Source organism: Scyliorhinus canicula, chromosome 18 (genome assembly GCF_902713615.1).
Source record: "Scyliorhinus canicula chromosome 18, sScyCan1.1, whole genome shotgun sequence".
NCBI lineage: Eukaryota > Metazoa > Chordata > Chondrichthyes > Carcharhiniformes > Scyliorhinidae > Scyliorhinus > Scyliorhinus canicula.
Window position 1 is genome coordinate 97,899,213 of NC_052163.1, and position 26,577 is coordinate 97,925,789.

Genomic DNA, 26,577 nt, shown 5'->3' on the forward strand with positions numbered 1-26,577 from the left:
AGAGTGATCCACGCCGTTTTTGGCGCCGGGTCCCGGCCATCGCTCCGATTATCGGAGAATCTCGCCCCAGCTGGCTAAGCTAAACTGGTCCTGATTTACGTGAAATATGCATTCCAGGACTCCACTATCATTTCAGAAAGAGCAGTTAAGTTGAAAAGTCGTGATTAGGTGAAGCCATGTTTGGGATTTGAAATCCAATAGTTTGTAGGGAGAAAGAAAGACTGGGAGGTGAGGACTTCAGCAATTTTTAAAAAATAAATAAATTTAGAGTACCCAATTCATTTTTTCCAATTAAGGGGCAATTTAGCATGGCCAATCCACCTACCCTGCACATCTTTGGGTTGTGGGGGCGAAACCCACGCAAACACGGGGAGAATGTGCAAACTCCACACGGACAGTGACCCAGAGCTGGGATCGAACCTGGGACCTCGGCGCCGTGAGGCAGCAGGGCTAACCCACTGCGCCACCTTGCTGCCCGACTTCAGCAATTTTAAGATCCTATGAGAGAATGAGTTAACGTAGTAGATTCTAACAAAAAAGTGTAGAACAATATATATGGAGCATAAAAGAACCAAGGAGTAATGTAGCTTAGCAATGACAATACCATTTGCATCAGGTAAACACATGAATTACCTCTTGTAAGTAATTGACTGCTTTCTTTGGCAACTTAAAAGATGGTTGTGTTTTGAAAGGAGGGAGCTGGTTTATATTTGATTTCTTTAAGCAGGTGGTCCAATTATGGTTGTTTGCAGGGACAATTAACAACCTCTGCAAAAATTGTGTATTTCATAGATCATAGATTTTTAAAATTTAATTTTGACAACGAATTCCTTTTAATTATTTCAATCCATGCCATTGATAAATATGCCAAGCTAGACTTTACGATAATAATGACAGCAAAACTACCAGCATCCGCTGTGATTACTTCTCTGAAACAGACAGCAACCGAGCACATGCTCGGTTAAATGTGGAAATCCAGAAGTTGCGGTCATGGATTCTACACTTGTGTGTTGTTGAAGTACCCCCTGACTATAATCAAGGTAATTGCTGCTTACTCTGCTTGATGACGGCACTGTGCTGGAAATCCCCTCAACTTGGTGCCAGATTCAAACGAAGATCAGGAAAGGGAAAATCTATTACACAGAGATCACCCAACCTGTGTAGCTGGCTTTTGAGGTCAGCGGTGAGTGCTGTTATTTGCCACTAACTGAAATACTGGCTATTTTGATGAGAGAGATGAGGTCAGTAGAACGGTTGGCTCCTATGCAGCTAATAGTGGAAGTGATTCTCCAGTGCGACATTGTATGTGTTATGAGATACTGTTATTGTTGTGAATAGTCATAGTCAGTTGCTTCATTGCAAGCATTGGTGCACCTTCTCCATAATTTGTTAGAACATTCATGCTTTTTAATTTGCAGTCACCTATTGAATGAAAATAAATGTTGATTTCTATACCTTTTTTTTCCCAGAGAGTCAGTGCTTCAGATGATGCAGGCCGGACAGAGGGTGGTGGACAACCCGATTTATTTGAGTGACATGGGAGCAGCGCTCACAGGTGCAGAATCACATGAGCTACAGGAAGTGCTGGAGGAGACCAACGTAAGATGTCAATTCAGGTTGTTCAGATAGAAAAATTATTTCCAGGTTTCCCATTTTCCTTGTTATTTTATCGTTGTATGTAAGGAATTGATTAAAACTTAAACAGGAGCAATCTGCTGCTTTTATATCAATGCTCTTAAAAGTGGCATATGGAGCAGCAGAGGTGATTTCGGGTATTGTGAATTTCAATTATTTGAAGAAGTCACATTGTACGTTCATTCTCTGAATGTGGATGTTGCTGGCAAGATCTGCATTTATTACCTGTTCCTTGTTGACCAGAGAAGATGATGATGGGCTTCTGCCTTGAACCACCATAATGATTTGATGCAAAGGCGCAGCTTGTTATGCCATTTTAGGCAGCTGTTAAGACAAGATGATTACGTACAGGGTACGGGGAAAAGGCAGGGGAATGGCACCAAGTCATGATGCTTGTTTGGAAAGCTGGTGCAGACACGATGGGCCAAATGGCGGCCTCCTGCACTGTAACAGTTCTGTGATTCTGTACGATTCAACTACATTGTTCAAGTGGGGCCTTCGCATAAATCTTCTCCCTACCCAAAAATGGGCTTAAAAAGCCACATTCAACGTCATGTGGTGCAGTGGCTAGCACTGGGACTACGGTGCTGAGGACCCGAGTTCGAATCCCGGCCCTGCGTCACTGTCTGTGTGGAGTTTCCACATTCTCCCCATGTCTGCGTGGGTTTCACCCCCACAACCCAAAGATGTGCAGATTAGGTGGATTGGCCATGCTAAATTGCCCTTTTAATTGGGGGGGGGAAAAAATCATTGGGTACTCTAAATTTAATTTTTTTTAAAGCCACATTCGTTCTAACTCTCAAAACAAATTTCAGTTGCATCATTGTCATGGGCCAGGGCTTGGAAACAAAGTGTATCATGAAGCTCACCTGACCGATAACTTTTATGTTGAATTTGGCTTCCTAGGCGCTTTTATCAAAACAAAGTTTATTATAAGAATGTAGTTAACATATATAAAACACTTAGCAAGAATTTGTTATCAATTACAAACATGAAAAAACACAACAACTACAGTAATCTACGTATATAACTCTTAATGCATCCCCCTTAGCTGTTCCAATCCAATAAAATCAAAACCACTTTCAAGGGCATGGCCCAGCACACTGTAATCTCACTTGAATGGGACTGGTTCTTTCCCTGAGATTATGGTCCAGTTTCCAACCAGCATATTCAACGCTCCTTTCGGAAAGCAACTCTAGCTTTAAGGTTAGCAAGGCAGTTTCCACACACAATGTGCTTTCAGTTCACGGGAACAGCTTTAAAAGAAAACAGGGAAACTTCCTGCCGCTTAACACCGTGCTTCTTCTTCTGCACTCCAAACAAACAAAACAAAAAATGAAAACGAAACCCCTAAACGCACTGTCACCTGAAAGCCACAGCCCAGCCCACCCACAAATAACATCACTGAAGCAATGCTACAAGCCATGTGGTAAAACAAAGCCTTTCTTAAAGGGACACTCGCATGACATCACTTAATCTTGTTTCTTTCTTCAAGGTAGAAAAAAAACTGCACAACTGCAAGTTTGCAGATGACACTAAGATGAGTGGTAAAGCTAAAAGTGCAGAGGATACTGGAAGTCTGCAGAGGGATTTGGATAGGTTAAGTGAATGGGCTCGGGTCTGGCAGATGGAATACAATGTTGACAAATGTGAGGTTATCCATTTTGGTAGGAAGAACAGCAAACGGGATTATTATTTAAACGATAAAATATTAAAGCATGCCGCTGTTCAGAGAGACTTGGGTGTGCTAGTGCATGAGTCACAGAAGGTTGGTTTACAAGTGCAACAGGTGATTAAGAAGGCAAATGGAATTTTGTCCTTCATTGCTAGAGGGATGGAGTTTAAGACTAGGGAGGTTATGTTGCAATTGTATAAGGTGTTAGTGCGGCCACACCTGGAGTATTGTGTTCAGTTTTGGTCTCCTTACTTGAGAAAGGACGTACTGGCACTGGAGGGTGTGCAGAGGAGATTCACTAGGTTAATCCCAGAGCTGAAGGGGTTGGATAATGAGGAGAGGTTGAGTAGACTGGGACTGTACTCGTTGGAATTTAGAAGGATGAGGGGGGATCTTATAGAAACATTTAAAATTATGAAGGGAATAGATAGGATAGATGCGGGCAGGTTGTTTCCACTGGCGGGTGACAGCAGAACTAGGGGGCATAGCCTCAAAATAAGGGGAAGTAGATTTAGGACTGAGTTTAGGAGGAACTTCTTCACCCAAAGGGTTGTGAATCTATGGAATTCCTTGCCCAGTGAAGCAGTTGAGGCTCCTTCATTACATGTTTTTAAGGTAAAGATAGATAGTTTTTTGAAGAATAAAGGGATTAAGGGTTATGGTGTTCGGGCCGGAAAGTGGAGCTGAGTCCACAAAAGATCAGCCATGATCTAATTGAATGGCGGAGCAGGCTCGAGGGGCCAGATGGCCTACTCCTGCTCCTAGTTCTTATGTTCTTAAAACCTGATCTATTGCATCTTACTTTCTGATTCAGTCCAAGGACTCTAGTTTAGTCTCTTTTAACAACCTCCCTGACTGCCCATGTGTCCTTTTGCCTCTTTTGCGTACTGCAATGCTGACCAGTTGCCTGATACTAATTGCCCTATAGGCTTGAACTGACTACTTTTCTTCTTCCAATCCAAAACTCTCTTTTCCCCCTGTCCTCTTTGTGGTTTAAGCTTAAAGGCCACTTGATCTCAAGATGAATGTGGGCCTCCCTGGCTAACAGTCCTAGAAGGAGACTGTTATCCTCATTGTAATCGGTTGTGAATTTCACAAATTAGCTCATCTGGCTTCAATGCATGTATTCAAATTTTGCAGCCTGTAGCTTTTTCCTTATCCCCGTGTTTAGAAATGTAGCACCTCAAAATAACTCAGCCGTAAAATAAAATAAATCAAAATTACTGGAAATATAGGGCGCGATTCTCCGCAAATGCGGAGAGTCGTGAAGGCTGCCGTGAAACTGGCCGTGTTTCACGGCAGCCTCCGTGCCCTCTCCCGGGACCCGATTCTGCTCCCCGGTCAGGGCTAGCAGCGGGGCCCCGTGAACCTCGGCATCGCAGGCTTAGCGAACTTCGCTAAGCCCGTGCGCCAAGGGTAACGGCGGCTGACGCGCACGATGATGTCAGCCGCGCATGCGCGGATTGGGTGGCTCCAACCCGCGCGTGCGCGGATGACGTCATCACGCATATGCGTGAAACCCGCGCATGCACGGGCCGTTATGCCCCTCAGCCGCCCCGCGGACTGATCCAGCGGGGCGGCGGAGGAACAAAGAGTGCGCGGGGTTCGGACCCGCTGCCCGCGATCGGTGCCCACAGGTGTGTTGGAGTTCGTGAAAACGGCCGTAAAGGCCTGGGAAATCGGCCCATCGGATAGGGGAGAATCGCTGCTCGCCGTAAAAAAATGGCGAGCAGCGATTCGTGTCGTGGGGCGGCCGTGGTGGGGGGGAGAATAGCGGGAGGTCGGGAAGGCCCTCCCGCTATTCTCCGACCCGTCGTGGGGGGCGGAGAATCGCGCCCATAGAATATGAGAGAGATTATTCAGCACATCAAGTTTGCACTGACTCTTGAAGAACAATCCAGTTAGTCCAACTCCCCTGTCCTTTACCCATATTCCTGCAATATTTAATTCCTTAATATCTATTTGCTTCCTCTTTGAATGCTGCTGTGAATCTTTATCAAGCAGTGCATTCCAAATCCTATCCATGCATAAAAAAAGTTTTTTTCTCATGGCACCTCTCATTCTTTAGCAACAATGTCTCTTTGTTTAGTTTTATGTGAACCCTGTACGATTTTATACACCTCTATCAAATCTCTTTCACTGCTCAAAGGGGCACAACCCAGGCTTCATTGGTCTACCCATGTAATGGTGATCCCTCTACCTTGAGGCAGTTCCAAAATTTGACAATCTCCTGTGTGGGCTTCCTATCCTTTACATTTCATAATTTTTCAATTTATTCAAAACTGCTCAGCTATCCTGGTTATCGACCACTCATTTTTCACTGATTCGCTTTCTTCCTTCTCCACAATTCCCTGACACCCTCCTCATGTCCTTCTCTACAAATCATGAAATCAACAGTGCAGAAGGAGGCCATTCGGCCCATCGAGTCTGCACCGGTCATTGGAAAGAGCACCCCACCTAAGCCCACACTTCCGCCCCATCCCTTCATGTTCTTGCATCACCAATGAAATCCTCTCCATCTTGTGGTCATTCTGGCACTCTTCAGTCATCCACATCTTCCTCCTCCATCTTCACTCCAACATTGGATGGCAGAGTCTTTGTCATGGCTGTCTTAACTCTGCCTTCTGGACTTCCCTCCTAAACCTTTGCTCCTCTCCATTTGTCTTTTCATCTTTTTAAAACTGTCTCAAAATACATTTTCTGAAGCAAGCTTTCAATAATTGTCTTGACATTCTTACCATGTTTGTCCATTTTTAAAAAATTCAACACCCTCTTCTTACACGGTATAAAATTGTTGTTTCCCCCAACATTGGTATTTTTGTACTTGTCCTAATGAGTGGAACATTAAAAGCTTTGACGAAATGTATTTTTTCAGCAATACTCAAGTTCTGTACTACCAAGCAGTTATTTTTAATTTTATTTTCCTTTGCCTGCTCCACACCACTAGTAAAGTCTTGTTTAAAGGCAAGTTATGGAATAATTAAATGATCTGCAGATACAGACCTAATAGTTTTATTGGAGATGTGTGGCAGAAAACCTGCAAACGAATAACCTGGTCGGGTATGTTTTTGTTTTCTTTTAGATTCCAAATCGACTTTACAAGGCACTCTCTCTGTTGAAAAAAGAGTTTGAATTGAGCAAACTGCAACAACGTCTTGGACGAGAGGTAACTGGACATTTCATTTATTTTATTTATTTGTGCTTTTGTTGCCTTGTTCCCCTGCTTTCTAATCTTCTGAACATCCTGCCTTTTATCAGGTAACTGTTAGAGTTGATCCTTGCAAAGTTGGTCCTTACCTTTTTGAGTGTAGAGAAAAGCTTCACTTGTACGATGTTTTGAGCTTCAAGCCAAATGTGGAATCCACTATGGTTCAAATTAACTAATCGAGAATAGATATGGAACATGTGACCCTCCTGGTATTTACATACATGTTTGCCATGTATTTTTGATGTGATTCTTCAACAAAACGTAGTAATATTTAGATTGTGTTTTCATTTAAAATACAAGTTCTGACTAAAAGCGTCATTTTCATATCTGCTATTATTATGTTAGTGAATTACAAAGTTGAACCTTGTGTGAAGCTCAGTGAATGTGTTCATAATTCTTAGGTAGAAGAGAAAATCAAGCAGACCCATCGTAAGTACTTGCTCCAGGAGCAGCTAAAGATTATTAAGAAAGAGCTGGGGCTGGAGAAGGAAGATAAAGATGCCATTGAGGAGAAGTTTCGGGAACGACTGAAGGAATTGATTGTTCCAAAGCATGTCATGGAGGTCATTGATGAAGAGCTGAATAAACTCAACTTGCTCGATAATCATTCCTCTGAGTTCAAGTGAGAATACTGGAGTTTTACAAAACCATTTTTCCAGGATCAAATATCTCATGGTGTTTTTAAGAGTGAAACAAAGTTTCTTGAGCTCTAAATTACTTGTAGGCATGAAAAATGCATAGCTTGAAGTTTAAAATGCTTGTGTAGGAACAGCGTTACGGGCTGTTAAGGGGTTGAAGTGTAGTGGGGGGGGAGGTCAGGTGACTAGTTAAATCAATATGAATAGTCACAATGGTTTGAAATATTGAGCATGTGCCCATGAGAGTAAACTTGAAACTGCAATGAATGCAAATACTTCCCCTCCCTTTTTCCCTATCTATCTTTCCGAAATACTTTGTATGCTGCAATGTTTTATTCCCAACACTGAGTTTACTGTAGCCAGGTCTCAATAATCCCTACTTTTTCTTTGTAAGTATTTTTATTCCACAAATTTTCAACATTTTTACAATTTGCAACAATCCCCTAACCCACCAAGCCCCCCCCCAGCAATCAACGGTAACCAACGCCCCAAAGTGCAAAATAAACAAACCCCAACAATTGTAGAACCCATCACTCGCCCCCTTAGAGCAAATTTCACTTTTTCCAGGGTCAAAATCTCCCAACAGGTGTTCCCCCCCCTCATTCCGAGGCACAGGGTGGAGAAGTTAGCCTCCATCCCAACAAGACCCACCTGCGACCAATCAGCGAGGCGAAAGCAAAAACATCTGCCCCCACACCCGCCTGCAGCTCTGGCCGGTCCGACACCCCGAATATGGTTTCATGGGGAACGTCCAAATGTAGAGCCCTTGAATGGTGCTGAATGCTGTCGTCCAAAACCTTTCCAGCTTTGGGCAGAACCAAAACATACGCACGTGGTTCACAGGGCATCTCCCACATCGCTCACAATCCTCCACTCCTTTGAACAGTCGGCTCATCCTAGACTTTATAAGGTGGGCCCTATACACTACCTTCAGCTGTATCAGCCAATGTCTCACGCACTAAGTCAAGGTATTTACTCTCCGCAGCACCTCACCACATTCCCTCAACCCATTTTGCCTTAACCCCCTCCATGGACACCCCATCCTCCTCCAAAATCCTTCCATAAATTGCCGAGATGACCCCCCACTGGCAGTAATCACCTCCAGCAACGAGAAGGCAGATGCTGTCGGGAAGAACTTCCTCGCAAAGTCCCACACCTGTATATACCTGAAACATTCGCCCCACACCAGCCCAAACGTCTCACCCCAGCTCCTTCAGACTCTCAAATCGCCCTCTCAGAAACAGATCCCCCCCCCCCCCCCTTCCCATCCCAACCCGGGAATCTTGCATCCATCCTCCCTGGCACGAACCCATGATTCCCCCTAATCAGCCTCCCCCCAACCCAGCTCCTAAACTAAAATGCTGCCTAAACTGCCTCCAGATTTTCAGCGTGGCCACCACCACTGAACTCACCGACTACTTCGGGAGAGGCGCTGTTGTCAGCGCCTGCAACACTGACCCCCCCCTGCCCCCGCAAGAGCCCGCCTCCATCCTTGTCCACAAAGCCCCCACCTCCCTATTCCATCCATAAATCTTCTCTGGGTTTGCTGCCCAATACTCAAATTTAGGAGGCCCAGCCCCCCTTCCCTCTGCAGCATTACCTTCCTCATCCTAGCCACCTTCCCCACCCAAACAAACAAGATCAGCCTTTCCATCCCCTCCCTAAAAAAAAAACTTTGGGCCAAAAGACCGGCATGCACTGAACAAGAACAGAATCGCGGCAAAACATTCACCTTTACTGCCTGTACCCGGCCCGTCAGTGACAGAGGGAGATTATCTCACCTCAGCAAGTCAGCCTTCACCCGCCCCACCAAGTTAATGAAATTGAACTTCTGGAGCCCTGCCCAATCCCGGGCCACCTGCACCCCCAAATACCTGAAGTGAGATGCTGCCAGACGGAATGGCAGCCCCCACCCCATAAAGTGCTCACTTTTCCCTAAATTCAATTTGTACCCTTAAAATATCCCAAATCTCTGAAGCAACCTCATTATCCTAATAATCCCTACTTTGAGATGGATGCTATCTACCACCTTGATAAAAGAATCCCCATCATATTTCTGGTCCTTTCTGCTCTCCTACCACACCTCACCCCAATCATTGGGCAGTGGTCTGAGTCAGCTGCATTACCCTTGGTGCAGTTTTTCTATTTGTCCACCCAGGTAACCAGTGCATCATACCTGTTGGACTGGACTAGTGTCTCTGGGAGCTCAACCTCAACCTCTCCCTAAGACTCCACTATCCTGCTTCTAAACAGTCATATGCTCCTTTTCCTGGCTCTGTGCTTTTCTCTGGGCTGTGACTGTTCTGGATAAAACTATGCACCTTAACTTTTGGAATTTCTCTAACCTGCAATCTAGCTCAGTGACTCTAAGCTGGAGTGACTCAAGGGTCGGGTGTTGGAATTTGAGGCAGTCTTACTGTCCACAAATTCCCACATACTACAGTCTGGGCACATAACCTTCCCTTCCATCTCTACTCTTTTATAATCTATTTATCTAAAGATGGCCTGAATTACATTCATTAAATAAATATTTATTCATTTTTTAAATGAATGTTCATACATTAATTCGTTTATCTATGTTTTTATCTAACAATTTCCCACTTCATAAAATCCCGACAGTGCAGAAGGAGGCCATTCGGCCCATCAAGTCTGCACCCACCCTCCGAAGGAGCACCCCACCCACCCTACCCGTTATCTATTTGTCTAATGATGGCCTGAATTACATTAATTAAATAAATATTCATTTTTAAAGGAATGTTTATGTATTAATTAGTTTATCTATGTTTTAATATAACAACTTCCCATTTCATAGAATCCCTACAGTGCAGAAGGAGGCAATCAGCCCATAAAGTCAAGTCTGCACTGACCTGCCGAAGGAGCACCCCACCCACCATGTTCCTGTGACCCCCACCTAACCTTTGGATACTAGGGGGCAATTTACCATGGCCAATCCATGCAACCTGCACATCTTTGGACTGTGGGAGGAAACTGCAGCATTCAGAGGGAACCCACGCAGACACTGGGAGAAAGTGCAAACTCCACACAGACAGTAACCCAAGGCTGGAATCAAGTGTAGATCTCTGGAGCTGTGAGGCAGCAGTGCCAACCACTTTCATAGTTTAAACAACTACCGTGGCTTGAAGAGACAAATGTAATATTGTGATACTCACCAACCAATCTCCTACTTACTGTCTTCTAACATCTGATTTTTTTTCTTATTGGTTTTCCTCTCACTCCTTTTTATCCTGCCTCTCATCTTGGGTCTGTCTGGCCACTGTCGTTTGAGTGTTATATTTTAGATTGTCAACTTTTTGCAGTTTTTCTGCTAAGGAAACAAAATTGATAATAAATTACGACCTGATGTGGAAAGGTTGTCCTGGAATTTACATGTACATGCCTGTTCAAATCAAATCAAGAATCAAATCAGCTACCATAATCTAAGCCTAATTAACTCTGGGCTTCTTATTTACAGCAGATAGATGTTCAGGCCTTAAAGAAACAGGGCAATGTATGCAGAATATGAATGTTCTAATTTCTTGCTGATAGGGATCTTAATTCCAGCGAAGTGGCACTTTAATGAGCATGCATGGTGTGCTACTGCATGCAAAAGGACATTGATAGTTGGGAAACAAATTTTTAGCCACATGCCAAAGTACCTTTCCCACTCAACAAGCTTTCTGCTGCTGATAGGCTGGAAGAACCTGCCCTTTGGGTTGCTTGACTGTAGTTTTCTTCTGCTCTTGGTGACTTTTGTTTTTGCTTCACCTACTTTAGCGTGACTCGAAATTACTTGGACTGGCTGACAACAATGCCTTGGGGAAAATGCAGTGAAGAAAACATGGATCTGAAACGAGCCAATGAAGTGCTGGAGGAGGATCATTATGGCATGGAGGAGGTCAAAAAACGCATATTGGTATGAGTTGACTAATCATCAGCACTGTACATATTTAATGGTTAATGGTCTGTACCCTTCCAGTGTACAGTTTGAACCCCATGCTCACTTCATTTAGAAACACTGTGGAGTAGACATCTACTCCCCTGGAGAGGGAGAATTGGATAAATTGCCCCAGATTTTTCTTTCCTATTTGGGCCTATTACAGACCCAGGCTTGGCTGAGATTGGACTTAAGCTCTGGATGTTCTGAACATGTTGACTCAGGGGTGAAGTGCAACAAGATTACATCTTCTGTTGAAGTGAGAGTTCCAGTGAGGTACCACCTTGCTCTTGCTGCCTGCTTTAAACTGCTGAGGAGAAAATCTGCCTGTGTGTCAGAGCTCTTCCACCTACTTAGGGGCAGCATGGAAGCATAGTGGTTAGCATTGTGGCTTCACAGCGCCAGGGTCCCAGGTTCGATTCCCGGCTTGGGTCACTATCTGTGCGGAGTCTACACGTTCTCCCCGTGTCTGCGTGGTTTCCTCCGGGTGCTCCGGTTTCCTCCCACAGTCCAAAGACATGCAGGTTAGGTGGATTGGCCATGATAAATTGCCCCTTAGTGTCCAAAAAGGTTAGGAGGGATTATTGGGTTACGGGGATAGGGTGGAAGTGAGGGCTTAAGTGGGTCGGTGCAGACTCGATGGGCCTAATGGCCTCCTTCTGCACTGTATATTCTATGTTCTATGTACTTTACAGTGCATTTAGAACATTGTCCTAAATTAACTCAATGGGTTCAAAAGATGTTCCTGGTGCTTTGCTTTGTTATTGGAATGGTGTAGTACCACATCTAAAATGGTTTTGAGTGCCTTCTCCAGGGTTTCTCGCCACTTCTGTCCTGAGACAGGTGTGGGTTTTGATGCCCGATTTATAGTGCAGTTCATATTAATGCTAAACTTACTTATTTACAACACAGAAATAGGCCATTTGGCACCATCAGTTCATGCCTGTGTTTATGCTCCACTTAAAACCCCCTTCCATCCTTCGTGGTTAAACTCTATCTGTATAATTTACTATTCTCTTTGCCCTCTCGCTTATCTAGTTTCCCCTAATTGTATCCCTGTTCCTATGATTGTGAGTCTCAAATAATCTCCATTCTTTAGGTAAATAATTTTTTTTTGAATTCTCTTATTTGATTTCTTTTTAAGAAAAGCTTTTATTGTAGTAACATCATGGAGCTCCGGTTAGGTGGGGTAAATCTGCATCGGTAGCACAGTGGTTAGCATAGTTGCTTCACAGCTCCAAGGTCCCAGGTTCGATTCCCGGCTTGGGTCACTGTCTGTGCGGAGTCTGCACGTTCTCCCCGTGTCTGGGTTTCCTCCGGGTGCTCTGGTTTCCTCCCACAGTCCAAAGATGTGTGGGTTAGGTGGATTGGCCACGCTAAATTGCCCCTCAGTGTCCAAAAAATATTAAGTGGGGGTTATTGGGTTACAGGGATAGGGTAGATACGTGGGCTTCAGTAGGGTGCTCTTTGTAAGGGCCAGAGCAGACTCGATGGGCCGAATGGCCTCCTTCTGCACGGTAAATTCTATGATTCAATCTGTAAACCTGCATTCGTAATATACACCGTTCTGTGTTTCCAGGAATTTATTGCAGTTAGCCAACTGCGTGGTACAACTCAAGGGAAGATTCTATGCTTCTATGGCCCACCTGGAGTTGGCAAGACTAGCATTGCTCGATCTATAGCAAGAGCATTAAACCGAGAATATTTCCGGTTCAGTGTTGGAGGAATGACTGATGTAGCAGAAATCAAGGGTCACAGGTATTGTAATCATCTGATTGCATTTAAACATGTCACTACTGTACTGTGAGTACTTGCAGCTGATGGTAACTATAGAAACAGCTTGTGATGTACAGGTGTTGAATTAATATTGAAATAAATATAAACAGCCGGGTCATTGTCTGTGTGGAGTTTGCACATTCTCCCTGTGTCTGCGTGAGTCTCACCCCCTCAACCAAAGATGTGCAGGTTAAGTGGATTGGCCATGCTAAATTGCTCCTTAATTGGGGGAAAAAAATTATTGGCTGCTCTAAATTTATATTCAAAAAATGAAATAAATATAATTCATGTTGAAGCTTTTTATTAAATGTACAAATTAGTAATCATCCAGCCAAAAAATATGGATTTTGTGACTCCTCGTTTCTGTCAGTTTTTTATACCAGCTGCATTTAATTGTCCACAATTACTGATCAGAATTTTGAATTCTGGTTGATTTTCTTTTTCTCTGCTTCCATCCCACCTTTGGCTGTACACTGATTGCAATAGTACAGCTGGTCGCTGTTTCACTTGCGCTCATCATGTGTAAAATATTTCTTCAGAATTTTTAACCCGTGATATTGATCTTTTAAAAAGGATTTTCTGCAGGTGGCGCTACTTGTTACTTGTCAACCATGATCTACTCGGGACTTGGTGACTCTAATGATATTACAATAATCACCATTATGATGCTGTGAAGGGACTATCATAAGAGGAATGAAGTCTATGTAAATAGTGCTGTATGCTAGAAGTGCTAAATTAATGCATTGATTCTTTTTTAAATATTTTATTCCAAACATATTCAAAGATACAAAAACATAAATAAATCAAAATGCATTCTCCACGCCTCACCGTTCACGTTTGTGCAAGTTTTCCCCCCTTTTCAGTACCCCCCCAAACAACGGACAATTCTGCATGGTCATGAACCAACCCCCCCCTGGCCTTTTCTCAAAGCCCTCTGCTGAACCCCTCAATTCAAACTTTATCTTTTCCAGCTGGAGAAAATCGTGCAGGTCCCTTAGCCAGGCCGCCGCCCCGGTGACGTTGTCAACCACCATTCCAACACAATCCATCACCAGGCAACTAGAGAGGCGAAGGCCGCAATGTCGGTCTTCCTCCCCTCCCATCAACTCCGCCATTTCTGATATCCCAAAAATTGCCATCATTGGGTCCGACCCGGCCTCTACCCCCACTATCTTCGATAATTTCTCAAACATCCCCTCCCAGTACCTCTCCAACTTCTCACAGCCCCAGAACATATGCGTGTGATTTTCTGGTCCTTGCCCACACTTCTCTCACATGTTGTCCACCCTCTGGAAGAACCCACTCATCCTCACCCGATTCATATGCACCCTTAGCACCACCTTAACTTGAATCCAACTCCTCTTCGCAAACAAGGAGGTTGAATTCACCCTACGCATCGCCTAACTCCACACCCACCATCCACCCTTCCCATTTCTCCTTAATCCTCACATGTGCACTTCCCCCCTGCTCCCCCAGCCATCTGTATATATACCCAATCCTACCTTCCACTTCCACATCCAGTAGAAGCAATCGCTCCAATAAGATATACTCTGGCAGCTTGGGAAACCCTCTCCATTCCTTCTGCGCAGAGTCCCTCACTTGCATATACCTGAATTCACTTCCCCTCGGAGGCTCCACCCTCTCCCAAAGCTCTTCCAGACTTGCAAACCTCTCCTCCAGATATAAATCCCTCAAGAACTTCACCTCTTATATGTACCATCCTTCTCCCCCAGCTTGAACCCATGGACCCCACACAGCAGTGTCAGCACCGACATCCCTTCCATCCTAAAGCGTATCCTCAACTGGTTCCACACCCTAATCGTGACCTGTACTGCTGGGCTCTCTGTGTGCCGCTGTCACAATGGCCCTCAGTCTAGACCCCCTATAGGACTCCGCTGCCATTCTAACCCCTCTCTTTCCCACCACCACCTCACCTTCTCTGCATTTGCTGCCCAATAGTAGTGCAATAGATTTGGTAACACAAACCACACTTTCTGCGTCTGTAGCAGGGCCCTCTTCACCCTAGGTACCTTCCCTTCCCATATAAACTCCAAAATCGTTGCATCCTGTTTCCAGGAAAAGGCCTTCAGAATGAAGATCAGGAGGGTCTGGAATACAAACAGGAACCTTGGCAGAACGTTCAATTTTACCAACTGGGTCCTCCTGGCTGGTGTCAGGTGTAACGTATCCCATCTCCTAAAGTCCTCCCTAACCTCCTCTGCCAACTTTGTTAGGTTCCATTTGTGCATTGTCACCCACTTCCCTGCCACCCGAGCCCCCCAAATACTTAAACCTGTCCCTGGTAATCCTAAATGGCAACGCCCCCAGACTGACTCCACAACCTGCTGCATTCAGTGGAAACATCTCACTCTTTCCTTCATTCAGCTTATAGCCTGAGAAGGCCCCATACCTCTCCAGAAAAACCATAATTCTCCCCATACTCTCCAATGGGTCCGATACGAAAGCAGCAGGTAATCTGCATACAACGACACCAGGTGTTCCCTACTCCCCCTCACAATCCCCTGCTACTCTACTGACCCCCTTAGGTCCATTGCCAAAGGCTCTATCACCAGCACGAACAAGAGTGGTGATGGCGGGCACCCCTGTCTCGTTCCCCTGTGCAACCCAAAGCTCTGTGAACTCATCACGTCTGTCCATGCACTCTCCACTGGAGCTACCGGCAGCAGGCGCACCCATGCCTCGGCCCAAACCTGCCCAAAACCTCAAACAGGTACAGCCATTCCACCGGCCCTTCCCGACTTCATCCTTTTTATGCAATCCATCATCTCTCTCAGCCCTAGCGGTTCCTCCAGCGCCTGCCTCCTCTCCTCATCCAGCCTTGGGAATTCCAGCTCATACAAAAACCGCCTCATATCCCCTTCCTCATCACCCGGAATGGCCCTTTATAACTTCTGATAGTACTCCCTGAACGCCTCGTTAATCTTCCCTGGCTTCGACACTACCTCCCCCTTCCCTGTCCATACCCTCCGAATTTCTCTAGACGGCCTGCCTACATAGCTCATGGGCTAGAATATGGCCATATTCATACTGCACCCCCTCTCCCTCCGTAGCTGCCCCACTATCTTCCCCATTGTCAACCTATTGAACTACCCTTGTACTTTCTTTCTCTTCGCCAACCCCTTGATAGGGGCACTTGAATATTTCCAGTCCACCTCGACTATCTCGCCCAACAACTGTCCATACTTCTCTGCCCTTCTCCTATTTCTGAGCACCTTGAATGAGATAACCTCCCCACAAATCAACGCCTCACAAAATATGACCGACACCTCCCCATTCTGATTCAACTCCACAGAACCTCTGATCACCGACTGCACCTTCTCACAGAACACCTTGTCTGCCAAAAGCCCCGAGTCTAACCTCCATCCCGGCCTTTTCTCCTGTCTCGAGCTAAGTCTAAACTCCAGCCACTGCGGCGCATGGTCTGAAATCACGATTACTCTGCCCCTACCACCCCCATCAACACCGCTCGGCTCACTACAAAAAAGTCAATTCTGGAGTATACCTTGTACACGTGCGAGAAGGAGGAGTACTCTCTCTCCCCCAGATTGTTAAACCTCCATGGACCCACCATTCCCATCCTTTCCATAAACCCTCCCAGCTCCTTCGCCATCCTCAACCTTCGCATTGACCTCGGGCTCGATCTGTAACCCTTGGTTCCAGCAAATAATTAAAATCGCCTCCCATAATCAACTGATGCATTTCCAGGCCTGAAATTGCTCCCTGCAACCCCTTCACAAACCCCACATTGTCCCGATTTTGGCCCGTAGACGTTCATTAACACCACCAGCGTCCCCTTCAACACCCTGCTCACTATCACGTAACCCTCTCTCCTCCCCCCGGTCCCGCACTTCCTTGGCACCCTCAAACCCCATTCTTTCGCTCAGCAGGGTGGCCAACCCGCTGCGACTTTGAATCAAACCCCCGAGTGAAATACCTGACCCACCCATCCCTTTAATGCATTTATTTTACATGTCTGTTCATGTTCTCACTTCCAGCTACCTTGCTTTGAACAAGGTATTCTAGAAAAGCTTTTCTGAACACTTGCATCATTGAGCGATGCCACAGGTTAAGAATGTGTACAGTATATAAAATGAAAGAGAATGCTGGAAAGTTATGATGGTAAGAAATCTGATAAAAATTAATAATGCTAGAAAGGACCTTGTTTGGTTAAAAAATGTCTAAATATTGTCTTGCCAAGGGCTGCTGAGGTTATATTACTTGTTCGCGATAAGTGGCTTTTGAAGTAAACAGCTGTTTAGGTGAAAAGACTGCAAAAATTCAGAATCATACGTCATGATCATACATGGTGAATACCTTTTTTGGTATCTGCAAAATATGGTGTACAAAGGAACCGGGGTTTTCAAGAAGTCTTTAAAGGACTTGCAAGATTGAACCTGAAATTGAAAGTTTTTCTTTGTATACATTAATCACCTACACAGAATACCAAATAGCCTGTTCAGTATACTCCACCATCAAATGTTTTGTTTTACTTACTGTTGTGAACTATGGAAGGAAGGAGGATTAAAATTGGAATGTTTACATTTGAGGACAAACTAACTAATGTTGTTGGATCTCTCAGAATCCAGTTGTAGAGGTAAGATGACAACCCAAAAATAATGCATGTGTATTGTCTCTCTTGGTGTTCCTGCTTCTTCTTGTTTTGGAAGATTTGCCTCATAGCGAAATGAAGATGAGGACATGTCAATGTAGGTGGCATTGAAAAGCCTTTAATACTGATGAAATTTTGTTTTTTTTAATTGTCAAATTAAGTGTACCAGTTTGCCTACATCAATATAAACATTAAGTATTTTGTGTTAATGTGCAGAGAATGGACTTTTTTTTGTTGAAGTATTGACCTTTTGTTTTTTTAAATGTTTTTATTCTCTACTTTCACATTTCCCCCACACTCAACGCCATCCAACCTCTTAAAGAGTACCGTACATGATACCCAAGAGTTGTAAACAACCCCCCCCCCCCTCCTCCAACCTCGGTTCCTTCCCCCCAACTTTCCACCCCGGCTAGACCACTCGGACCCTGTTCTGCCAGGCTCCGATGGCCGCAGCCCCTCCCCACACCTCACTTCCGTTCACTGGCCGGCTTAAACCGGCCAGTGTGGAGGCCCCTGCCCGGGTCCCTTTCCCCCTTGCCCTGCCCTAGGAAAGCCCCGAAATCCCCTTTTAGCACACAAATCCCGCATATCCACCTACACCACTAAGAGCCTCACTTCGAGTGAAAGTCCCATCACTTCCCTTGTCCAAATATATACAACATTGGCTCCTTTAGCCCATACACCCGCACGCAGTGAAACAAAAAAGAAAAAAATACACTCATGAGGTTACATCGGCACATGGCCATTTCTCAATTTCTCAGTTCTGCCACAGTCTTTCTGCCTTCGCAAACCCCTCTGCTGCTTCCGCTGTTCCAAAATAAAAGTCCTTGAGCTTGTAAGTCACCCGCTTCTGCTTGGCCCTGCACAGGACCTTCTCCTTTACACTGTACCTACGGAAGCACATACCCTTGGCGGCTCACTCGCCTTTGGTACAGGCCTCCACGACCGATGAGCCCGATCCAGTTCCTATCGGGAGGAATCCTCCCCCTCCTCCCAATAGTTTCGCCAGCATCGCGGCAAAATACTCAGTCGGCCTCGGCCCTTCAACTCCTTCAGGCAGCCCCACAATCCTCAAATTCTGTCGCCTGGATCTGTTTTCCAGGTCTTCCATTTTTCCTCGCAGATCCTTGTTAATCTCTCTATTACCTTCCGCATTTCCTTCCCCATCGAGGTAAGTTGATCACCGTGCTGCAATAATGTCTCCTCCACATCCTTCAGCGCCTCCTCTTACTCCTGCACATCCGCCACTGTGCTCGCCACCGCCGTTGTCACCGGGGAAATCGCCTCCTCCACTAGCGCACTCAAAACCTCCCTCATCTCCTTCCTCATTGTCTCCATGTATTTTGTAAACTGCCTTTCGAATTCCCCAGCCATCACCGTAGTTATTTCTTCAGCCGTAAGCAATGCAGCCTCCCCTGGTGCTCCAGCCTCCATTTTCCTTGATGACCCCGCGGTGACCTTTCCACTCCCCGATGGACCTTCAGCTGTTTGGTTTTTTAAGGCCTTTTTTTTGCTCACCCTCGACATTTTCCTTTACTGTGCCTTCACTGTGCCTTCTCCCTGCTTTTGCCACCTCCGTGGACCCTGGGACCGGGCTTAAAGCCCTGAAAATGCCGTTCCCGAACGGGAGCCCTCTATTGCGCGGCTGCTTCCCACCCGCTGTCACTGGAAGTGGCCGTATTGACCTTTTGTTAACGGGTCTTGCTGTTTCAATTTATAGCAATAGCTCAAAGTATAGTCCTAACAATTTTACTAGATTAACAGATTAATGCTGTGAATTTTGAAATGCTCCTGTTGTTAAGATTAGCATCATAAAGAACAAAAGAAAAATCAGAGATGGGAAAAGACTGTCTCATTGAAGCTGACCGTGTCAGTATGTGAACATTTGCCAACCTATCACCCCAGTGCTCTGATACCTGCAAACGAATATAAGAAAGACCATTATCTTAGCCCACTGTTCTTTTTGTGAGACCAAGTTTCTGCTGCATGATCTGAGGCAATTATGTTAAAGTACAATTTACAGAATAAAATGAAATAGGAAGGAGCCCAATGTTACGGTTAGTGCACGCAAGATGGAATTACATCTTGGTATGTGCTGCCAAATTCAGGATTAAGAAGTTTAACTCAACTCCTGTTCTATACTGAATGCTGAATCTCGCTTTTGTTGCTTTAGCTGGGAAGATTTGGATTCTGAAACCTTTGTGTTTTATTACCATTAATGATCCATAGTGCATTACAGCAGGTAATGCAGTGACCTGCCTCTTGCAGCTACCTGTATTGTAACTGCCTTTATTGTTTATGTTGACATAGAGTTTAGAGTCATAGTCATTTACGGCACAGCAAGAGGCCATCCAGCTCGATAAAGTTCATGTTGGCTTGCTGTGACACCCAACCAACCAGTCCCACCCCTTTGCTCTCTTCCCATAGTCCTACACATTTTTTTACCTTCAAGTGCCCATCCAGTTTCCTTTTGAAATCATTGATTGTTTCCTCATCCACCACCCTTGTAAGCAATAAGTTCGAGATTTAATGGTTTTGCTGCATACAAAAAACGTCCTCCTATTCTCTCTGCATATTTTGACCAAACTTTTAATTCTGTGTCTTCTAGCTCTTGTACCATTAGCTAATGGGAGTAGCTTTTCTTTGACTACCTTGCCTAAAGCTATCATATTATTGTACACTTGCATCAGATTTCCCCTTAACCACCTTGCTCCAAGAAGAACAACCTTCGGGCAGCACGGTGGCACAGTGGTTAGCATTGCTGCCTCACGGCACCAAGGTCCCAGGTTCGATCCCGGCTCTGGATCACTGTCCGTGTAGAGTTTGCACATTCTCCCCGTGTTTGCGTGGGTTTCACTCCCACAACCCAAAAGATGTGCAGGGAAGGTGGATTGGCCACGTTAAATTGCCCCTTAATTGGAAAAAAATTAATTGAGTACTCTAAATTTATTTTTAGAAAAAGAACAACCTTGGCTTCTCTAACCTATCTTGTAGCCGAAGTTCCTCCCATCTGGAACCACTCTGCTAAATATCCTCCGCAGCCTGTCAAGCACCCTTATATTCTTTCTAAAGCACGGTGACCAGGACTGAATGAAATAATGTAGTTGGGGCCAAACGAGGACTTTGTACAGGTTCAGCATAACTATCCTGTAATGTCTCTAGTTGTGGAGCCCAAGATCCCATAGACCTTGCTGACCACTCTTTCAGTATGTCCTGCTGCCTTCAAAGATTGATGCGCATGCACTCCCAGGTTCCAATGTTCCTTCACACACTTTAGAATTGTGCCATTAAATTTGTATTGCCTCTCCCTATCTCTTCTGCCAAAATTCATCACCCCACACTTCTCTGCATGAAATTCCATCTATCATTTGTCTGCTCATTCTGCTAGTCCCATGTCCTGTCGCGCTGTATGCCACTCCTCCTTCTTGATATATTTATTTTCAGTCTTCATCCATTCTTGCTGTCAGCTGGGATGTACATTCACAATCAATACAAGTGTTGACAGTAGTATTAAGCTGCATGTTGTATTCCTTTTTTCATAGGAGGACGTATGTTGGAGCTATGCCTGGAAAAGTCATTCAGTGCTTGAAGAAAACCAAGACTGAAAATCCGTTGGTTCTTATTGATGAGGTAAGATTCTTTAAAATAATTGTAATTAGTAGCAGAGGCCTGACTTCTGAGGGCCTTTGCAAAATCAGTGGTGATCAATAATTCACTAATTTGAGACCGTGATTGGCATTTCACTATATTCACATTTTATATTGCACTGCATTTGATCGAATTGTGCTGATCTGGAATGATGAATGAACTAGCTGTTTCTTGCCCATTGCTGGTTACATAGCTCACAAAGACTTCTATCATGTCTGATCCTGTATAATTGCTTCTGCCTGTTGCAGATTGATAAAATTGGTCGTGGTTACCAGGGCGATCCATCTTCAGCACTCCTGGAACTACTTGATCCGGAACAGAATTTTAACTTTTTGGACCATTACCTCGATGTGCCAGTTGACTTGTCAAAGGTATATTTTTTGGTTGCCTTGTCTTGACCTGTTCTCTGCTCTCCTGCACGATTACTGCAAGATCGGTTACTTTTTCTTGTGTTGTAAATTGTAATCTTCAGTTACAAGTGCTGCATGTCGGTGTAAATTCTCAACACAATCAATTCCGTTTTGGAATTTACTACAAATGATTATGTGAAATACAACAGTTTCTTTTTTCAGCCATATTTTATGCGATGCGGAGATCTCAAAATTCTGGATAACATTTTGGGAACAAAAATACTGCTCCCTTGTTCCGACATATTAATACAATAAAGTATTACACTGTAATGCTTAATTTAAAGTCACTTGATTCAAATGATCAATTTTTTAAGCACTAAGTTCCCACTTTGTGCTATTAGTTACATTGAGTTGGCCTATAATTTGAAGTAAACAAGCATTTGTTACGAGAGATGAATAGAATTATCAATTGTATACTGTAAGAATTTATTTTGACTATTAATCCCCTGCTCCGATATAGTTCATACCGTTTAGCAGCTTTCCATGACCTTGTTCTGGTGACTATTCTAAGTCTAAACAATGATTGTTGGCTGCTGTGCACAGAAGATATTGCAACCGTAGAGGATAACACAGCCGAACACAATCCTGTTCTCTCATGGACCTTCCAACTGGACCACCAATCTTGCCCTCTCCTGCAGCAAATCTTGGTGAAAACAGCTTATGATTGATGATTAAATGTGGGACTTCCATATCTGATTTCACATGTAACCATTAAAAAATATATCTTTAGAACTAACCATAAAATATGTTTGTACAGTCAATGCTAGTGTGTTTAAAGGATAACTTTTGTAATCGGGGCTAGTTCTTATGGTATCAGTTAAATGTGTGGGAAGTGAGGTCAATGAGTTGCATCATCCCTCTACTGTTTTATTTTAAATGCTATGACATGTCAAGAGTCAAAGTTTTGTGTTGTACTGGCAATTAGGAGACCATGACATAATGGTAATGTCACTGGACGAGTACTCCAGAGGCCCAGGCTAACGCTCTGGGGATGTGGGTTCAAATCCCATCATAGTAGCTGGTGGAATTAAACTTCAGTTAATAAGAAATCTCTAATTGAGAGCTAATGACCAGGTCTGTCATTATCACCTGACTGTAGGGCATCACTGTGGCATAGTGGTGAGCACTGCCGCCTCACGGTGCTGAGGTCCCAGGTTCGATCCCGACTCTGGGTCACTGTCCGTGTGGAGTTTGCACATTCTCCCCGTGTTTGCAAGGGTCCCCACAACCCAAAGATGTGCATGGTAGGTGAATTGGCCACACTAAGTTGCCCTTAATTGGGGAAAAAATAATTGAGTACTCTAAATTTATTTAACTACCTGGCCAACAGTTTGGCTGTTACATGAGTCTAATGGCTAAAGAGTTAAACCCTCTGAACCATACAATATTAATATTTTAAGCCCTGGTCTTTAGTGATTTTGCCAGTTGATAGTAGAAATACCACCCAAAGGATGGTAAAAATAAGCTGAGATCCCCACTTGTGAGTAATGCCTGTGAGGGCATTAGAGAAGGACAGGTGTGGGGTCAGCTGTTTGGCCTTGAAAGGAACATGGATGTGCCATTGAGTGTGAGATACCCTAAGGCAGGGTGTATAAGCTAATATATATTTTGTCGACAAAATTGTAGCATGTAGTCACATTGGAAACCGCACTAAAGCAGCCCTTCCTGAGCCTCCTGTGCCACCAAATTTGAACACGATTCATCAAATAAGTATTGGCACAAAAGAATGCTAGGGGTTTTGTTGATTTCATGAGCCAGATTACCAGAGACCAGGGGTCACATTGGGACTAGTGTTATAGGTAAAAGTACCCCTGTCTCGGGGCAACCATGTGAAACCATGCCCAGTGAGAATCAGGACTTTTGATAGGGGAGAAAAGGGCTACACTGTTGAATTATCTGCTCTAAACCTGTGTCTCTTACTTTGATAGGTACTTTTTATCTGCACTGCTAATGTGACTGAAACAATTCCAGAACCCCTTCGGGATCGAATGGAGATGATTAACATTTCGGGCTATGTAGCACAGGAGAAGCTTGCGATTGCTGAGGTACACCATTTAGAAACCAGTATAATAGATCTAAAGAAAAAAACTACTACCAGATCTTTTTGAACATGAAGTTACTTTCCATTATTTCTATTATTCTGAAATGGACTTTGAATTGTAAAAGTCATAAAAATAATTGTGCCCTGGTGACTTAAATGCACGCAGAGTTTAGTCTGTGTTCAAAGCTTCCCTTTAATTATGTTCCAATGCTGAGTTCGGTCATGAGGTCTTACTTCATACTGCAACGCACAACAGTGCCATGTTGATGCAGATGTTGTCTTTTGCTTGAGACATTAAATCAATTAAACAAAATCTGCCTGTTCAAAGAGATATAAAACATCCTATGGCACTATTCATAAAAAGCAGGGGAGTTCTGTTAGTGCCTTGGACAACATTTATCATTTAACCAACTTTATCAAAAAACATAATTTTGTTCATCTCCTGTGCTGTTTATGGACCTTGCTATGCACAGATTGGCTGCCGTGTTTGCCTACAAAACAGTAGATGTTGCACTTCAAAAGCAGCTATTTGGTAATGAATTTTATTTTTCTTATGGGTTGCAAACTTTAATTCTTATTTTATTTCAGCGTTATCTGGTTCCTCAAGCAATGAATTCCTGCGGTCTAGACAAAGAGAGTGCGCAGATCACATCTGAAGCACTTACTGTTCTGATTAAACAGTACTGCAGAGAAAGTGGGGTTCGCAATCTGCAAAAACAGGTGGAGAAGGTGAGTGCGCCATGGTTACTTATATCAATGTTCCAACCAGGAAAAGGTTGATCTCTTCCTCAGCTGCTATAAACTGTTTGGCGATGCCCAATTTGAATTCTGCCAGAATGGTTCAGTTCCTGATCTAAGGCTTGATCTAAGCATGAACAAATGATCTGAATGCTAGAAGGGAGGTGAGAATGATTTCCCTTGATCCCAACATTTACCGTGTGGCATCATTGAGCCATAATAAAATTGATGTCAGTGGGAATTGGGGAAAACGCTTTACTGGCTGAAGTCACACATGACATGGTGCATCACAATCTGCTGCCACAGTTTTTGTTGAGAATTATGGTGTAGACCTCCAAGGGTTCTGACTCTATGCTAAGTAAATATTGAGACTGACAAGACTGTTCTAGTTGAACACAAGTATCTGAAGTTTATTTGTAACAACCATATGCAGCTTTGCACAGGTCTTGATCTGGCTTGGTTGTGAACAATTACATAGGCTGATTACTTGTCTGTATTCCTGCCTCATAAAATGCACATTTTTCTGATACAGGGTCACAGGCAATAATGAACATCTGCAATAGAGAGCACAAGCAATACTGAGTATCTAACATGGAGGCTGCACTTTTATACTCCATCTCTCTCACAGTGATGTCACTATGTAGCTTCTTAAAGGTACATGTCATTGTCTTTATTGGCACACATACAATATCACAACACCCTCCATTTTTATTCAGGAAAAACTGAGAGAACAAACATAACAGTGAATGTGATGTATAATAAGAGTGGGTTACGGAGGAGTCTTTTATACATAACGTTTTTGTGATTTGTGGGCGTACGATGTGACCGTATCTAGTTTTCAGGGTGGTGTTCTGGTGGTTATGCATTCTCGGCTTGTTTCTTGCTGGAAATTGGTCACTGCAGGATCATCCTGTCTTTATAGTGTTGGTACTTGTGTTGTCCTCTGCAACTGAAATCACACCGTATCTGAGTTATCGTCATTCTGATTCGTCTGTAGTTCAGAATACACGAATATGCCGATGGTTTCTTCTCTGAACCTGTATATTTTGCAACTCGTATATGACCATGTCTGAGCGCGCTTTTGCAGTACACTTCCTTGTACCCACATCTTTGTGTGGTGATTCTGTAGGCACACACTTGGACCTACATTTAACTATGCTGGCTGTTTTGCTGTTTTCTCATGCTGCCGGGACACTTCTCTCTGCATTCTAGTAAGGCATCATGAGCTTCTGTCTGGACTGGGAGTAGATGGGATGGGCGGGTGGTAAGACATGCCTCCCAAAGATCAAATTGGACGGTAGTATCCCTGTACTGTGGTACGAAGATTGAGCATAACAATTCTGAAAACCTGCTTGATTGTCTTACACTTTGTAAGTGTTGCTTTGATTATCTTGATGGTCAGTTCTGCTAATCTGTTGGCCTGTGGGTAGTGCAAGGAAGATCTGATGTATTTTATCCCAACATTTTGCACACTTCCTGGAAGAGTTGCTCTGTATATTGAAATAGTCAACTCAGCCTATGGTTTCAGGTACACCTACACGCTGAAAATAGCAGAATGTGTCATCAACCACAAAGCTGGTTGCGTCCCTGAGCTGGTGAACAAAAGGGAATTTGGTAAAAGTCAGTTGCCAAGGTGTAATCTCCATTGTCTAGATGGAATAAATCAGTAGCTATTTTCAAACATGGGACAGTGGATTTTGTGTGATAGCAATGGTTCTCTGCACCTGATTGGTTTGTGCACTTGACAGGCATGGCATGTCTGTGTCAGTCTGTCAGTGTCCGTTAACTACCTGGCCAATAGACCGATTCTTTGGCAAGGAGCTTTGTTCATTTTGTGCTCGTGTTTGATGTGTAGTTTACTTAACATGGTTTTACTCATTGCCTGAGGTATGAGGACTTGCTTCCCTTTGAATATGATGCTTCTGGAGGTGCCTAGTTCAACTCTGTAGTGCCAGAATGACCAGATACTTTCTTGATCATCCTTTTAAAATTAATTTATTTTAAAATTTATTTAAATTTCCCATTAAGGGGCAATTTAGTGTGGCCAATCCACCGACCCTGCACCTCTTTGGGTTGTGGCAGGGTGAGACCCACACAGACACTGGGAGAATGTGCAAACTGCACACGGATAGTGACTCAGGCCAGGATTGAACCCGGATCCTCAGCACAGTCAGGCAGCAGTCCTAACCATTGCGCCACCGTGCAGCCTGCGTCTTGAACATCCTTTCTTTTTTTAAATAAATT

The 26,577-nt window shown here is 44.1% G+C and overlaps 1 protein-coding gene across 1 annotated transcript in view; it reads left to right on the forward strand.

Annotated features, from left to right (window-relative positions):
• The window catches only part of lonp1 (lon peptidase 1, mitochondrial), a 65,518-nt gene that overhangs the window by 8,804 nt on the left and 30,137 nt on the right, over positions 1–26,577 (forward strand). Inside the window, exons 6-14 of the mRNA XM_038776511.1 lie at positions 1,470–1,599; positions 6,393–6,476; positions 6,920–7,140; positions 10,931–11,069; positions 12,670–12,848; positions 21,039–21,126; positions 21,393–21,515; positions 23,483–23,599; positions 24,184–24,324. Of these exons, the coding sequence (XP_038632439.1) occupies positions 1,470–1,599; positions 6,393–6,476; positions 6,920–7,140; positions 10,931–11,069; positions 12,670–12,848; positions 21,039–21,126; positions 21,393–21,515; positions 23,483–23,599; positions 24,184–24,324 (1,222 nt within the window). The remainder of the gene's footprint in view (positions 1–1,469; positions 1,600–6,392; positions 6,477–6,919; positions 7,141–10,930; positions 11,070–12,669; positions 12,849–21,038; positions 21,127–21,392; positions 21,516–23,482; positions 23,600–24,183; positions 24,325–26,577) is intronic.